Here is a 17032-nt window from a genome sequence, read left to right on the forward strand (position 1 = left end):
TTTTTTTAAATGCTCTGCTACTAGCATTAGCTTCAGTCAAGTGAGTGGGGGATTTGCAGGCAATTTCTATAAGCCCTAATTGGCTGGAGTTTAGGCCTGGTGACTCCAAAATTGTCCTGAACCCAAGCCATGGCTATATACCTAAGGTGCTCTCAGCTCCATTTAGACCACAGGTTTTCAACTTATCTGCAATTCCTCACACAAGAAGAGGACCAGGAGTAGAATTTACTCTGCCCCGTTAGGGCTCTGAAAGCTTACATCGAGCATTGCGTCCAGTTTAGGCAGTCAGAACAGCTCTTTGTTCACTTCAGTGGCTGGGCTAATAATGGACATCCGGTCAAGAAGCAGATATTTTCCAAGTGGATAATTGTCATAATTCTGCTTGCCTACTCTTCCTTGGGCCTACGATGCCCCATTGAAGTGCAAGCCCACTTATCTAGAGGCATCGCCTCTTCGTGGGCGTGGATTGACAGCATGTCCATTTTAGAAATTTGAGTAGTGCCCAGCTGGGATTCACCATCCACTTTTGCTAGGTTCTATTACCTGGTTGTCCCTGCCCTGCAGGCAAGGGATTCTTTCTGCTTAAGTGGCATGCAGCTTGCTCTAACATGCCTATCAGACAACTTACTTGTGCACTCTCGGCCCCACAGGTGTTGAGGCAGTGCAAGTCTTCTGGAACGATCACTCGGCTGGATGAGACCTGTGTGAGGCTTAGCCTGATAGCCTGGAGAGATTAATTGTTGTTCTCTTGGCCCTGTGATGCCTAGGACAAGTTTTACCATTGTCGTTCCTCTGCCACGGCATGGTGTGATTGTACTGGTCCCATAGCAAGATGCATTACGAGTGAAGTATCGATACTCGTTTACAATCGTAACCTCAGTTCCCTTTCAGTCGGTCACGTTCGACGTTACGAATGGGATCTCGCCCGAGAGCCAAATCACCTTCGAGTGGTACAAAACGAGCCAATGGTACACAAAGTACCTTGGTCTGTGGAATTTGCATCGCGAGCTCCACCCCGCAGAGCGGGTATATAAGGATCAACGCAAGCAATTCTCTCATTCAAGCTTTCGCTTTGGAGCCGAGCACATCGCTTGCTGCAATCACCGGAGTGTTTACAAGCAAGAGCTGGTGTTGGTGTGACGGTGCGATTCAGCTGTTTGTCTGGGTTTCCTGCGACAGCTCCCGCGTTCCCCTGAGCACTTCAACACCTATAAAAGAGATCATTTCTCTCACAAAAGAGTTACGGGTCGATTTGCGTCTTTTTAAAGATGTCATTTCACCCGTGTGTTTCTGGGTGCGGTTGATATATCGCTCCTCGTGACGGTCACGATCGCTGTGTCACGTGTCTGGGCTTCCAGCACGCTGAGACTGCATTTGTGGATGGCTCATGTTCTCATTGCGGGGACATGACCATCTCGGCGTTGAGATCGAGACTTGATTACCTTAAAAGGTATAGAGTCCCCTCTGCCACACCCCGTTATAGCTCTTCTTCTCGTAAGAGGGCAACTTCGGCTGGTGGCCAGGGTGATCTGAGGGTTACCGTGTGGGCTTCCCCGACGAGCGAACCTCCTCGGGCCACACCCCCCTCACATACGCCGCAGCCGGTTCAGTTTCCGGATGAGTTTGCTGGACCCTCTCAGGCTCCTGACATCTCATTCGGGGCTCGCGAAGAGGACCATATGTCGATCGCCGCATCAGGGCTTGAGTCCTCGGGAGATGAGGATTCGGCTGCGTTGCCTCCCTCGGGAGTGCCAGCGTTGTCCGAGTCCGATCCCGAGCTGACGGCCGTGCTTTCCCAGGCAGCGAAGAGCATAGGGCTTGAGTAGAATCCGAGATGGGCATGGCAACAGGGCACGCTCTGAGTGACCATCACTCCGGCCTGCCGCCGATACTTCACCCCATGGTTGGACCCCTCATTTCTACGGGCCAGCGTGCCCCTAGAACTGGTGTCCAGACATGTTGTTGTATCAACAGATGCCTCTGCCATGGGCTGGGGTGCCATGGGCATGCTGCATCAGGCTCCTGGAGAGGACCCCGACTTCAGTGGCAATTGCCTCGAGTTGCTAGCAGTATGTCTTGCTCTGCACCGCTTCAGGGCTCTGCTGAAGGACAAGCATGTTCTGGTCTGTACTGACAACACTGCGACCGTAGCGTACATCAACCGTCAGGGTGGTCGACGCTCCCGCCGCATGCCGCAACTCGCTCGCCATCTCCTCCTTTGGAGTCACAAGCATCTGAGGTCGCTTCCTGCCATTCACATTCCGGGCAGGCTCAATCGTGCAGCCGACGAGCTCTCAAGGCAGCAGTCTCACCCCAGGGAATAGAGACTCCACCCCGAGTCGGTTCAGCTGATTTGGGAGCACTTCGGAGACGCTCAGGTATACCTGTTTGCCTCTCCAGAAAATTCCCACTGCCAGTTGTTTTACTCCCTGACCGAGGGCACCCTCGGCATGGACGCCCTGGCACACAGCTGGCCGCTGGGCCTGCGCAAGCATGCATTTCCCCCAGTGAGCCTTCTTGCACAGACGTTGTGCAAGATCAGGGAGGACGAGGAACAGGTCTTCATGGTTGAGCCTTTTTGGCCCGGCCGGACCTGGTTCCCCGAACTTGTACTCCTCGCGACAGCCCCTCCCTGGCCAATTCCTCTGAGGAAGGACCTTCTTTCTCAGAGAAGGGGCACCCTCTGGCACCCATGTCCCGATCTGTGGAACCTACATGTGTGGGTTCTGGACGGGTCACGGAAGGTTTAGGTACCTTGCCACCACAGGTGGTAGCTACCATCACTTCAGCTAGAGCCATGTCCACTAGACATGCCTATGCTTTGAAGTGGAACCTCTTCGTCACTTGGTGTTCTTCACAGCGTGAGGACCCCTGGAAATGCCTGATTGGGTCAGTGCTTTCCTTTCTTCAGGAGAGGTTGGAATGAAGGCTGTGTCCTTCCACCCTCAAGGTCTATGTGGCTGCCATTTCGGCTCACCATGACCCTGTTGAAGGTAAGCCTCTTGGGAGGCACGATCTGATCATCAGGTTCCTGAGAGGAGCAAGGAGGCTCAATCCGCCTCGCCCTCAGCAAGTCCCCTCTTGGGACCTCGCAGTGGTTCTATCAGCACTGCAGGGAGCTCCCTTCAAACCCTTGCTCTCAGTAGAGCTAAAGTTTTTATCTTTGAAAACTGCGCTCCTGACGGCTTTGGCTTCGGTGAAGAGGCGTCGGGGACCTGCAGGCATTTTCAGTTGGTGAAGCGTGCCTGGAATTCGGGCCGGCTAACTCTCACGTTATCTTGAGACCCCAGCCTGGGTACGTGCTCAAAGTTCCCACCACTCCCTTTAGGGATCAGGTGGTGAACTTGCAAGTGCTGCCCCTGGAGGAGGCAGACCCAGCCCTGGCGCTGCTCTGTCCAGTACGTGCGCTCCGCACCTACGTGGACAGAACTTGGTGCTTTAGGACCTCAGACCAGCTCTTTGTCTATTACGGAGGCCAGCAGAAGGGAAAGGCTGTCTCCAAGCAGAGGTTATCCCACTGGATAGTGGATGCTATTGTCCTGGCTTATCAGGCTCAAGACCTGCCATGCCCCCTAGGGAGGAGAGCTAACTCAACTAGTAGTGTAGCTTCCTCCTGGACGCTGGCGCATGGCGCCTCGCTAGCAGACATCTGTAGAGCTGCGGGCTGGGCGACACCTAACACATTTGCGAGATTTTATAATCTCCGTGTAGAGCCCGTGTCCTCCCGGGTACTCGCCCCTTCGGCCAGTAAGGACCTGCTCGGTGTCAATCCGCTTGCTGCGCCATTCCACTCCGCGGACTGGATGCATGCTCTATTCCCCTCAGGTGAGTTCCTCAGTCAGAACCCTGGGTTCCTCCAGCACTGTTGATGTCCAACACTTGCGTACATGCCCTTTGGTCAGCCATGTGTGGGACTAGGTGCCTCCATGTGTCGTGATTCCCCTTTCTGGGTAATCCCACGTGTGTATGTCCACAGTAAGTCTCTCCACAGCATGTGTCTTTCCCTTGGCAAGCCCCTTGCCAGCTCTGTCGTTGAAACTTCCACCCTGCGGGCTGGGTACCTCAGAGTTCTTATGTATCACCACCTTGGTAGATACCTGCCTTCTGTAAGTCCTCCCACGGGCAGGCAGGCTGCTAGCATATGTCCAGCTGGAATATGCTACCCAGTTTATTCTGTGCGAGCTATAGGCCCTCACTCGTGCTGGCCTCACGACAGGTTGCTATCACTCACACGGGTCGCTGGAAGACAGCCATGTGGCGTTTTGTAAGGGACCCCATTCTTAACGTCGAACGTGACCGACTGTAAGGGAACGTCTTGGTTACGTATGTAACCCTCGTTCCCTGAAGGAGGGAACGGATACGTTACGTCCCCTTGCCACATCGCTGTTCCGCTGAACAGCCGCGTCACTGGCTCGGCTCCTCAACGAAGACTTGAATGCGAGTTGCTCGCGTTCCTCCTTATATACCCGCTCTGCATGGCGGAGCTCGCGATGCAAATTCCGCAGACCAAGGTACTTTGTGTAGCATTGGCTCGTTTTGTACCACTCGAAGGTGATTGGGCTCTCGGGCGAGATCCCATTCGTAACGTCTCCGTTCCCTCCTTCAGGGAACGAGGGTTACATACATAACAAGACGTTCCCTAAGATGAGGGAATGAGTACTGCATTGCTAGCTGTGCCATGCAGCTGCACGATTCAGTCGTTGCTTCAGTCTAAGTAACCTGATTCTAATAATGAAGCAGCTGATTATATAGCCAGATGACGCCACCCATTCTATTGGTTTTTTGCAGGCTTTGCGACCATAGGTTTGTGCAGTACTGCTGCTGAGCCATTGTTAGTTTTTAAAACATATTGTACGAACCCATGGCTGTGCAGTTTCACTGCATGATTGAAAAAGGTTTCAGTTGAGGAGAAAAATGACTTTTCCCCATAGCATTTAGCAAGATGCAGTTCTTTTTCCCGCATCTCAGAGAATCGGGCTACACCAAGTACGTTTCTACCAGTCATAATATTGTAACAGAAATCAGTCATTTTGCTCATGTACAGTACATTACTTACATGATTATGAATGTTTCTGAACTACTGTATAAGTCTATTACACAAATATAAAAAAAATTATTTATCACAGATGACTCTCACAATTTTTCTCTTTAAGAAGAAGACACGTCAGCAACAGTAGCCAATGGCCTGACATCATTCAAAGGTAATGTTTAATTCAGTCTTAGTTTACTATCATTGAGAAACTATTATAGTTTTTATTAGTATATATATATATATATATATATATATATATATATATATATATATATAATAAAATATTGACATTTTTGTAAATATTTTATTTAATTTGAGTTCAATTTTATTTCATTTCAAGTAACAACAAAATTTTATGGTTTTAATTAACTTGAATGACTCTGGTTATATTTTGTCTTAAAGGTAATCTTTTGGTGTTAAAAAGTACTTAAACCTGAGATGACATCTTTTAACCCTGGGTTATTTTGAAGCCCTTTGCAATGTCAAGTGTTTTAGAAACAGACAGTCAAAAGTAAATTGCCTCATTAAATTAATAATAATGAAAAAAAAAAAAAAAAACTCAAATCTTGTGAAATCTCAAAACTGTACTATTCACTACTAATTACTTAAGTATGTTCTTAAAGTATGTATTTTGTTTGTAATGAATGCATGAAACCAGATTTTGAGTTTGCTGTCATATTTCTGCCTCTCCAGGACTCTGAATCATTTCACCAGAAATCAACATGCTCGGAGGCACAGCTACATTATATATTTTAAAATGACAGCATTAGTACAGCACTTTGTCTAACAGGAGCTGCACTTTGTAAAATTTTGTTTTATAATCTGAAAACCAGCTCGTTTGCAAAAAAAAAAAACTAAAAAAACAACAACAAAAAAGTAGAACTGAACTGCAGTGTTGTAGAGACGTACTGTTGTAAATGAAGACAGTAATTGTATGGGGAGATGAATAACGGACGGTAAGAAATTACAAAATTCAGAAGTTATTTCTGTACATATCTGTACATAATATCTGTTTTAAAATGTAAATATTACAACACAAAACAGAAAGCAAATAAAGAAATAAAGAACTAATGATAATAATTATTATTATTATTATGCACTCACTGGATTATTTTGCTACAGTCATTTATTTGCATATTGGAAAAAAAGGTTGTTGTTTTTTGTTTTTGTTTTTTTTACTCTATGATTGCCATATGCTTTTTTTTTTTTTTTTTTTTTTTTTTTGCTTACAATATTTTCTTAAAAATTGATTGTTTTAAGTGTTATGGTTGGAATTTGTTTTTAAATAAACAAGTTTATTACAAATGTATAACTATGTTTATATTTATAACTATGTTCTTGATAATAATTTATCTCATACTGATCCTTAACTTGTAATTATTATCATCAGAGTGTTATGTTTTTTTTGTTAGATACATCTGTTAATTTATATGTATGTTACCTTTTAATGCCTCTAAGCTATATATATATATGTGTGTGTGTGTGTGTGTGTGTGTGTGTGCACATTCCAGGACTTGCATACTACTAGCTAGTAAGAAAACGTCTCAAGACTACAAAAATAGTATAATATATAGCTATTATACAATTATTAAACAGTACCTGAAAAAAAGAATACTAACATATCTTATTTCACGTCTGCTAGGACTAGTAGCCTAAGCACTGGAAGTCTTCTTTCTCATAAGAGCTGTCAGTCTAATTACATCCCACAACTACAAAATAGTAAACATCGCCATCTAGCGATTTTGCATAAAACAGTTGATAGAAAAGAACTGGGTATTTTGGCTGATCAGTCAATCATATACAAATTCATGTCACGAGGATATCAACAGGGTGAAAAAATAAGCCTGCAAATCAAAAGCTGTTTTTTTTTCATAACCCTGAAAATGAAAAGAGCAAGAGAAAAAGTAAATATTTGCACATTAGTGCAGAACATGTATATAACATAAAATGATCAGTATGTGACCCTTTTTGTGGATATTATATTAGGATACAGATAAGGCCATAAACTGAAGCCCAAATCCAGACTAAAGGCTTGTTCACACCAAAGACAATAACTATAAAGATGTTGATAAATATATAGTTCAAAAATAGAGGACTCACTTTCAGAATATTTTTTTCAGCTGATGAACGATAAACAAACATTGACAGCCAATCAGAATCCATCCTGATACCACAAGCTCGAGAATCAAAAACAGCAGACGAGCAGGCTCTTAGAATAAACAGATTATATCATCCGCAGGTGTGGAGTGTGAACTTTACTATTTTTTATCTTTATTGTTATCGTTCGTGGTGTGAATGGGGCTTAAGACAGAAGTCAAACACAACCAGACAAAGCTGCCATGTAGAACAAGATGCTTCCTACATACACTTCTTAAAGCAATAGTTCACTGAATATACTCACCCTCATGCCATCAAAGAAAATTTGTAATTGTAAATTGAGTTTTTCATAACAACAGATTCAGAGAATTTTAAAATTGCATCATTTGTTCTCTAATAAAGACTATGAAATCTCAATGAAAGCATCTACATCTGATATTGCAATGTTCAGCTATCCTCTGTGTATGTGTGTGTGTGTGTGTGTGTGTGTGAGAGAGAGAGAGAGAGAGAGAGAATGAGAATGAGAAAGAGCGAACAGGAATAGTGTTGGACAGGCCTCATAAATAGCCTCCGTCCAATTAAAAGAGAGATCATACATTGTTCTGCAGCGCCTCAACCAATCAGGAGACACTGCTGGTGAGTATAGCAGTAAAATACTGAAGGGCTGAATGAGAAGAGGAAAGATCCTGCATGTTCTCTTCTTTTTGGCATCAGCTGATCTTCAAGCTCTGTGTCAGTTTAGTTTGTACGACACCGCGCATCTGAAGACAATGTGTTTTCTCTAAAGGTACCCCAGGAAATAACATTATAGCCAATACACTGTTTTTCTGAGGCTTTTGGCTTGACACCACTATAAGTTTTGCTTTGGGACACTCAGCACATATGGTAAGTGGCCATTTTAAATATTTCTGCTTGCATCAAATATCCAGATTATTATTTACTTGTCAATATGTCTATTTTGCCATTTACTAAGTACTCAGAAATCTATTCATAAGGTATATTACAAAATCTGCATGGGTGACTTGCTGGGACAATGCAGGTTAGATTATGGTGTAAACCCAAAATCCAGCATTAGAACATACAGTATATTCCTTTAGTACTATACTGAAGGCAAACACAAACATTTGATTTATTCAAATTCAAATTTAATTTGATGGATAACTAGGCATAGTACAACTCTTAACTGACTGTAGCAATTTAGGTGATGTTAAAGTAAAGTTAAAGTGCAATATGTAATAAATAAATAAAACGTTTATTATTAAAACAATGAAAAAAAAATTGTAAAAAAAAAAAAGTGTATTTAAAATTGATTTTTAAAGTGATAGTTTGCCTCGAGTTGCTGGACACTTTTGTGCCAGCTTGTGTTATTTCCATCAGTAGAGGGCGCCACGTCTTAACTATAAATGAAGAAAAAAAAAAAAAAAAAAAAAACAGTAAGTTCCACTAGCTCACAATGTTTCTCTCAGAATGATCTGAAACATTCTTTTAGTCTTTAGCTCTTAAATACCCTGTTTTGGTTTAAATTTAATGTCATCTATATTAATCCTAGGAAAAACTATGGAGAAACATTCTTCTACCAATCTTTTTGCAAAACTCCTAAAACATACATGCACATACAATTCATTGCAGTTTTCAGCTAAAATGAACACAGGTGGCAGTACAACATTTATTATTTTACATACAAATTGTGATTACAGTGGCAAATTATTGATTGACACATGGTTCCTTTCACAATACTATGTTATGACCTCAAACCACTTTTAATATAGTGGATGTATTGTTAATTAATACATCTTGACATTTGCATCACATTGCCAGCTCCATATCTGTGGATTTCTGATATAGTAAACTTATGTAGCACACCTAGTACATCATTGCACTTGTGAATTAAAGTGCATATATGAGTCCCACTGATCATGATAAAAGAGCTCAAAGACTTGGAGAAGCAAACTGAAATGGTGTGGTGGCTTCAGCATATAACCTTGCATTTGCTGTTGTTAACACTGTCGATTTGGTTTAGGCTGGGGTTTAGTGTAGATAAACGCAATAGAGCAAAAACCTTTAGTACCATCCACTGGACATTTCATTTCAAATACAAACTATGATCATCATAATAAAACACTTCCAGATTCATGATCATCTGTTTCAAATTCAATGCACTTTTGGTTCACTGGAAATTTTACACTTAAGCATTCAAGAATCAACATTAACATAAGTATTTATATAAGCAATATCAGCCTAATATCAGAAGAAATGACACTCCAATTATATATATGTATATATATATATATATATTAGGGCCGGGACTTTAACGCATTAATTGGGATTAATTAATTACACAAAAAAATAACGCGTTAATTAAGATTAATTAATTACAGAAAAAAATTTCCCGCATTTTTTATAACTTATTTTTGCACCGCGGAACGTTTCTCACTGGATGAGTTTCGGCGGACCGATTATACTGAAGCACCAACTAGCGTTCACATATCACCGCAGCACATCCAGGGGGCAAGGAACTCGACCGGAAATTGAAGTCGGGTGGGGGCTGCCATCTTGTAGCAGAACTTCACTTGCGTTAGCATTCCCATTGACTCCCATTCATTTTGACGTCACTTTGACAGCGAATAACTTTACATCTGAAGCGTTTAAAGACTCTGTTTGTCCATTATTTATTTCTAAAGATACACGACAATGTATATAGGGCTCCATTACCTTCTATGTTACATTATGGCCCCGTATAAACAGTTTTTGTAAAAAATAGGCTAACGATTGGGTCATGACCACTCGTCTCTCTGTCGCATTACCATACAGACAGGAGGAGAAGCTCGCAGGCAATTAACTTAATATGGCGTACTGGCGTTACATTTTAAAATACTCTACAAAATAATTAATCAGAATACTTACTCCTGCTCACTCACGACAAAGAACTCCCCGCTCAAGCTCGCCGTCTCTGCAAGATTAACGATGGCAGTTTGCATGCACACCCAATTAGAAGATTTACATCTGTCAGACAGTCAGACAGAAACGGAAGTGCTAAAAAACGCTAAAAATTTGCTTCAATTGTCTCAGTTGAGTTTCAATGGGGTCGCTGTGTCCATTTATTTTACTGTCTATGAGCACATCGAACCTCAAGTATCACCTCAACGCAAAACATATAGCAGCTAGCGTGGACTTTACACTTTATGTTGAACTATGTATTATTTTGTTGGTGCAACTGGCAGTTTATGTTGAACTCTTTATTGTTTTGGCCAAGGTTATTGAGAGTTGGACTTAGTATGTTATGGCCTCTGAAGCAACAGAGAGATGTTTTCTAATAGTCAGGGTTTCCAATGTTCTGAATGTAATTGACAGTATTGTGTTTTACTTAAAAAACACTTTACAGAAGGTTCCAGCACCTACAAGCTACTTGAATTTCTGAAATGTACTATTTCTAAATTGTTACTAAATATGCTATTGCTACACTTCATGGCAAAAATTGCACTGGTCTGCTAGACTTGGTTGAACAAAAATAAACTATTTTGTTGCTTAAGCTTATGTTTTCAGTCATTATTCAATGGTATACTATAAATCCATTTGAAAAAAAAAATACTTCTCACTGTTCTCAGGTCACATATTTATATGCGATTAAAATGCGATTAATTTCGATTAATTAATTACAAATCCTCTAATTAATTAGATTAATTTTTTTAATCGAGTCCCGGCCCCAATATATATATATATATATATATATATATATATATATATATATATATATATATATATATATTCCAGTTATTCTGGGTTGTCTATATGCAAGTATTCTCATAAAATGTATTTTGTAATTTAAATGCCCCTCCCTCTTAGTTATAATTATACTGTGTATATATATATATATATATATTCAGGTAAATATCCTTGTGTGATGGGCAATTGATTCACTACATAACATGTGCCACCGGTCTTCCTGCTGGGCTTTGTTGACAAGCTGATTAATCTTGGGGCAGCAGAAGTGTAAAGTGCCAATTACTACATTAGGTAGTAGTGTAGTGCGTATGTATTTTTTTGATTACAGTGTGTGTGTGTGTGTGTTTATGTGGGTATGAGAATGTGGTGTTGTGTAAGCAGTGTAAGGAGAGGAAAGTTTGAGATTATAATGTAGGACTGAAGAAAGGGGAAGTGTTTTGGAGGCAGAGAGAATGGTACAGAAACATAAAGACCGCGGGCGTCTGTGGGTGAGTACGAGAGAAAGAGAGAGAGAGAGAGAGGAGATGATGGAGTGGGTGTGCTGAAAGCATTCAGCACTGCAGTATGCTGGAGAGCTCAGCCCCCATTTACAGGGCAGCATACACAATTCAAACATAACTCTAATTCCTATGTTTATCATACTCATGTGTTGGGTGTGATATTCATGAAGCCTGTAAGCACATCAGAAATATGAGCAAACTGATGCTTAAACTGATACAGTGTCACGTTCGGGCTTGGTGCACGTGATGACATCCTCAGTCTAAAGTGGATGTTCTCATCTCTGATTGACCGTCTCATTCTTTAACTGTACTAAAGTGATTTAAAATGGTGTTTTACATTAAGGTGCTAGCAATGTAAAGGTACCCCGGTTCGAATCCACCCATGCGGCAATTTATTTTTCTGACAAAAAAAAATATATATTTTTTTTAAATATATGCCTAATATTAGTGAAGATCACGAAAATACAATCCTGTTTAAAAGTTTAAGTCCAGTAAGATTTGTATTACTTTTGTAGTCTCTTATGCTCATCGAGGCTGAATTTATTTGATCCAAAAAAAAAAAAAAAAAAATATATATATATATATATATATATATATATATATATATATATATATATATATATATATATATATATATATTATAAATACTATTAGAATTTTAATATACTTTAAAATGTAATTTATTTAATAAACATATATTTAGAAAAATATACTAAAAAATATTATTATTTCTAATAATAATAATATTTGAAAATATATATTTAAAAAGAAATTGCCACACAATCTGGCTAAATATATATATATATATATATATATATATATATATATATATATATATATATATATATATATATATATATATATATATATATATATATATACGTATCTTGAAAACTATATTAGAAGTTGCATTAAACCTGTTGTCCAAATGCATAACCGTAAACATTTCTAAACCAGATTAGATCAGAAGGAAAATTAGGTTACAATTTAAATATTTTGTACATACAGGTGCTGGTCATATAATTAGAATATCACCAAAAAGTTGATTTCTTTCACTAACTCCATTCAAAAAGTGAAACTTATATATTATATTCATTTATTACACACAGACTGATATATTTCAAATGTTTATTTCTTTTAATTTAAACTGACAACTAAGGAAAATCCAAAATTCAGTATCTCAGAAAATTTGAATATAACTTAAGACCAGTACAAAGTCTTGTCCAACTGAAAAGTATGTATCTTCTGTATTGTTGGGTCTGGCATCTTGCATCTTCCTCTTCACAATACCCCATAGATTCTCTATGGGGTTAAGGTCAGGTGAATTTGCTGGCAATTAAGAACAGGTATACCATGGTCCTTAAACCAGGTACTGGTAGCTTTGGCACTGTGTGCAGGTGCCAAGTCCTGTTGGAAATTGAAATCTGTATCTCCATAAAGATGATCAGCAGCAGGAAGCATGAAATGCTCCAAAACTTTCTGGTATACGGCTGCGTTGACCTGGGACCTCAGAAAACACAGTGGACCAACACCAGCAGATGACATGTTACCCCAAACCATCACTGACTGTGGAAACTTTACACTGGACCTCAAGCAACGTGGATTGTGTGCCTCTCCTCTCTTCCTCCAGACTCTGGGACCCTGATTTCCAAAAGAAATGAAGAAATTTACTTTCATCAGAGCACGTAACTGTGGACCACTCTGCAGCAGTCCAGTCCTTTTTAAAGCAAGACGCTTCTGACGCTGTCTGTTGTTCAAGAGTGGCTTGACACAAGGAATGCGAAGCTGAAACCCATGCCTTTCATACGTCTGTGTGTAGTGGTTCTTGAAGCACTGACTCCAGCTGCAGTCCACTCTTTGTGAATCTCCCCACATTTTTGAATGGGTTTTGTTTCACAATCCTCTCCAGGGTGCGGTTATCCTTATTGCTTGTACACTTTTTTTCTACTATTTTTTCTATCTTTTCCTTCCCTTCACCTCTCTATTAATGTGCTTGGACACAGAGCTCTGTGAACAGCCAGACATTTTTGCAGTGACCTTTTGTGTCTTGCCTTCCTTGTGCAAGGAAACACCAGGGATTCAAAACAAGCACAAGTAGCATTTGAGAAGCAATTCAATCAACTGAGTAAAATACAAACTGATTGCACTGTATGTTGTACTAGTTGTTTTGTTTGTCAATGGTGCTAAAAGTTCTGAAATTATGCAATTAAAAACATTAGCGTATTTAATGAATTATTGCTGAAAACTTGATACATTTAACCTAAATGTCTAAAAAAAGATATTGATCAAAAAGGTCTCTCATGGCTCAGAAACAGTGAAAAAAACCTCCTGGAAATGTTATTATATCAATCTGAGGACTCCAAGAAACAGTGTAACTGCCTAGCCATGTTTCACAAGGTCTGTGAAACTATAAGCGTAAAGTCAACATATTTCCCTTTTGAACTCAGTTCAAATATTATTGATTTATGATGTAACAGAGTCTGGCTCAGACTGCATTGTCAGAACTATATTTATGAGAGTAAAGGAACTGAAAGAACAGGCAGGGAAGTGGGTCTAAGTGCAGAAAAACTTTAAGAAACAAACAGGGAAACACTAGAAAACATGCAAATACTGTATATACAATGACTGACAAACCATGAGTGAACCACAAGAACCCTTGAAACACAAGTGATTAGTTTGTACCTGGTTTCAAGGTGGACCGGTTCACCCTGACTCCTGTAAACTAATCAGACTGATATATTTTTAACATGTTCCTGCATTGTTCTTGTGCAATAAAATATGCATCGGCAACACCTTAAACAATAACAGAAAAGTGCAATCATCAGAGTTGCAAAAGATCATTTTTTATTGAGTTTACTTGGTAGAAATACCAACTAAATCAATGACTTTTTGGACTTAATGTATTTTTGGACTTAATGTAACTTCAACTCTCTTGAAGCACTTAAAATAACTGACCTTTTCTCTGATCTATATCAATGGCAATTATCCTATAGATTTAACATTATTTTTGGCATTCCTGTCATGCAAAGATGAAAACAAAAATACACAAAAATTATGCAAAGCTAAACTATATAATAAAAAATAACAAGAACAACAATTTATAATAACTGCATCGTTTACAGATGTATTGACGAACAGCTGTTTCAATCAACTGATACAAGTCAGTACAGTCTGAACTCATATGAGTTGAATGCTCTCAATCAATCAATCACCTTTATTTATATAGTGCTTTAAACAAAATACATTGCGCCAAAGCACTGAACAACATTCATTTGGAAAACAGTGTCTCAATTATGCAAAATGATAGTTAAAGGCAGTTCATCACTGAATTCAGTGATGTCATCTCTGTTCAGTTTAAATAGTGTCTGTTTTAATTTGCAATCAAGTCAACGATATCGCTGTAGATGAAGTGACCCCAACTAAGCAAGCCAGAGGCGACAGCGGCAAGGAACCGAAACTCCATCGGTGACAGAATGGAGAAAAAAACCTTGGGAGAAACCAGGCTCAGTTGGGGGGCCAGTTCTCCTCTGACCAGACGAAACCAGTAGTTCAATTCCAGGCTGCAGCAAAGTCAGATTGTGCAGAAGAATCATCTGTTTCCTGTGGTCTTGTCCTGGTGCTCCTCTGAGACAAGGTCTTTACAGGGGATCTGTATCTGGGGCTCTAGTTGTCCTGGTCTCCGCTGGCTTTCAGGGCAGTAGAGGTCCTTTCTAGGTGCTGATCCACCATCTGGTCTGGATACGTACTGGATCCGGGTGACTGCAGTGAACCTCTGATCTGGACACAGACTGGATCTGGTGGCCACGGTGACCTCGGAACAAGAGAGAAACAGACAAATATTAGCGTAGATGCCATTCTTCTAATGATGTAGAAAGTACGGTGTTATGTGAAGTGTTCCGGTTCCAGTTTACCTAATTAATGCAGCCTAAAAATCCTTTAACGGATTTGGATATTAAAAGCATATTAGTATGTTATGTGTATGCCAGGTTAAAGAGATGGGTCTTTAATCTAGATTTAAACTGCAAGAGTGTGTCTGCCTCCCGAACAATGTTAGGTAGGTTATTCCAGAGTTTAGGCGCCAAATAGGAAAAGGATCTGCCGCCCGCAGTTGATTTTGATATTCTAGGTATTATCAAATTGCCTGAGTTTTGAGAACGTAGCGGACGTAGAGGAGTATAATGTAAAAGGAGCTCATTCAAATACTGAGGTGCTAAACCATTCAGGGCTTTATAAGTAATAAGCAATATTTTAAAATCTATACGATGTTTGATAGGGAGCCAGTGCAGTGTGGACAGGACCGGGCTAATATGGTCATACTTCCTGGTTCTAGTAAGAACTCTTGCTGCTGCATTTTGGACTAGCTGTAGTTTGTTTACCAAGCGTGCAGAACAACCACCCAATAAAGCATTACAGTAGTCTAACCTTGAAGTCATAAATGCATGGATTAACATTTCTGCATTTGACATTGAGAGCATAGGCCGTAATTGAGATATATTTTTGAGATGGAAAAATGCAGTTTTACAAATGCTAGAAACGTGGCTTTCTAAGGAAAGATTGCGATCAAGTAGCACACCTAGGTTCCTAACTGATGACGAAGAATTGACAGAGCAACCATCAAGTCTTAGACAGTGTTCTAGGTTATTACAAGTAGAGTGCCTCTCCTCCAGGCATTAACCAGGGAGTATGCAGCAGTTTCCCTTCATGATTCTTTCTGCTTTTTTGTGTGTCAGTGCTTGAAGCTTTATGTATGTGTGCAACAGCAGAGTGTTTTCAGACGAGCTTAAACTGCAGCCTTATTTGTTGTTATGGTGCTGTAAGAAGAACTGAGTTAAGTTTGTGTGTGAGTGTGTGTGTGTTGGTGTGTGTGTTGGCGGGGGGTCTAATCAAATTTAGACCTCCAAGAATAGAGGCATTAAGAATAGAGAAGGGATAGACAGAAAGTGGAGGAGGAAGAGAGAGATGAACAGGGAGTTTTGGCAGGACAAACTGCAGGCAGCACTGAAAATGCTGCAGTGAGCTGCATAATTAATCCAAAGGGAAGTCGAGGGAGGAGTCAGGGGTGGAGCTTAGTGCAAGCAAGATTGAGCACTCCTCTGATGCTTCACTATTAGTGTATTCCTTTGTGCTATAGGCTGTTGTGTTCCTCTGTGATACTGTGAGGAGGTTACAGATAGAGGAAGACATCGCCACTCTTCTGCCAACAATTCATATTCAAGAGATGACAGGATTCTCAAAGAGGACAGGGTGTCTTCTGCATGTCTGTGGCAATGCAACTCTCGTTGTGCATCCCAAATCATTCAGCTTCTCTCAATTACACTGCATGGATCCATGTGCTCATTGAGTCAGGAAAAAAATGGCTGTTTTCCAGTAAAGCAGAACACAGTGAGTGAACACAGTTCCAACGGAGAATCTTAAAAGCAGTTCTTTTCTGTGTTAAAAAAGAAAGAAAGAAAGGATGAATGGAACTAGCTGAAAAATCATTGAAAGGGCTAACAAGCTTTAAAAGGTCAGTGCTGTTGCCATTTGTGCTGCCTTTTTTGTTATATATATATATATATATATATATATTCTTAGAGAGTGCTCCAGCCATTACATAAAACCCCAGAAGACTAATTCACCATTTGTTTCCTTTTGAGATTTGGATTTTTGAGATGTATTTTTAGTTATTAAATAAAGCAAG

The 17032-nt window shown here is 40.2% G+C and overlaps 2 protein-coding genes across 2 annotated transcripts in view; both read left to right on the forward strand.

The window, feature by feature from the left end:
• LOC113070267 (titin-like) overlaps positions 1–6151 on the forward strand; it is a 126496-nt gene extending 120345 nt beyond the window's left edge. The window contains exons 22-23 of the mRNA XM_026243498.1: positions 5154–5201; positions 5726–6151. Coding sequence (XP_026099283.1) covers positions 5154–5201; positions 5726–5733 — 56 coding nt within the window. The 3' untranslated portion in view covers positions 5734–6151. The remainder of the gene's footprint in view (positions 1–5153; positions 5202–5725) is intronic.
• A 1646-nt stretch (positions 6152–7797) lies between these two features.
• Positions 7798–17032, forward strand: part of LOC113070269 (synaptotagmin-2-like) — a 61912-nt gene continuing 52677 nt past the window's right edge. The window contains exon 1 of the mRNA XM_026243500.1: positions 7798–8014. The gene's annotated coding sequence lies outside the window, so the exon portion shown is untranslated. The remainder of the gene's footprint in view (positions 8015–17032) is intronic.

Source organism: Carassius auratus, unplaced genomic scaffold (genome assembly GCF_003368295.1).
Source record: "Carassius auratus strain Wakin unplaced genomic scaffold, ASM336829v1 scaf_tig00003633, whole genome shotgun sequence".
Lineage (NCBI taxonomy): Eukaryota > Metazoa > Chordata > Actinopteri > Cypriniformes > Cyprinidae > Carassius > Carassius auratus.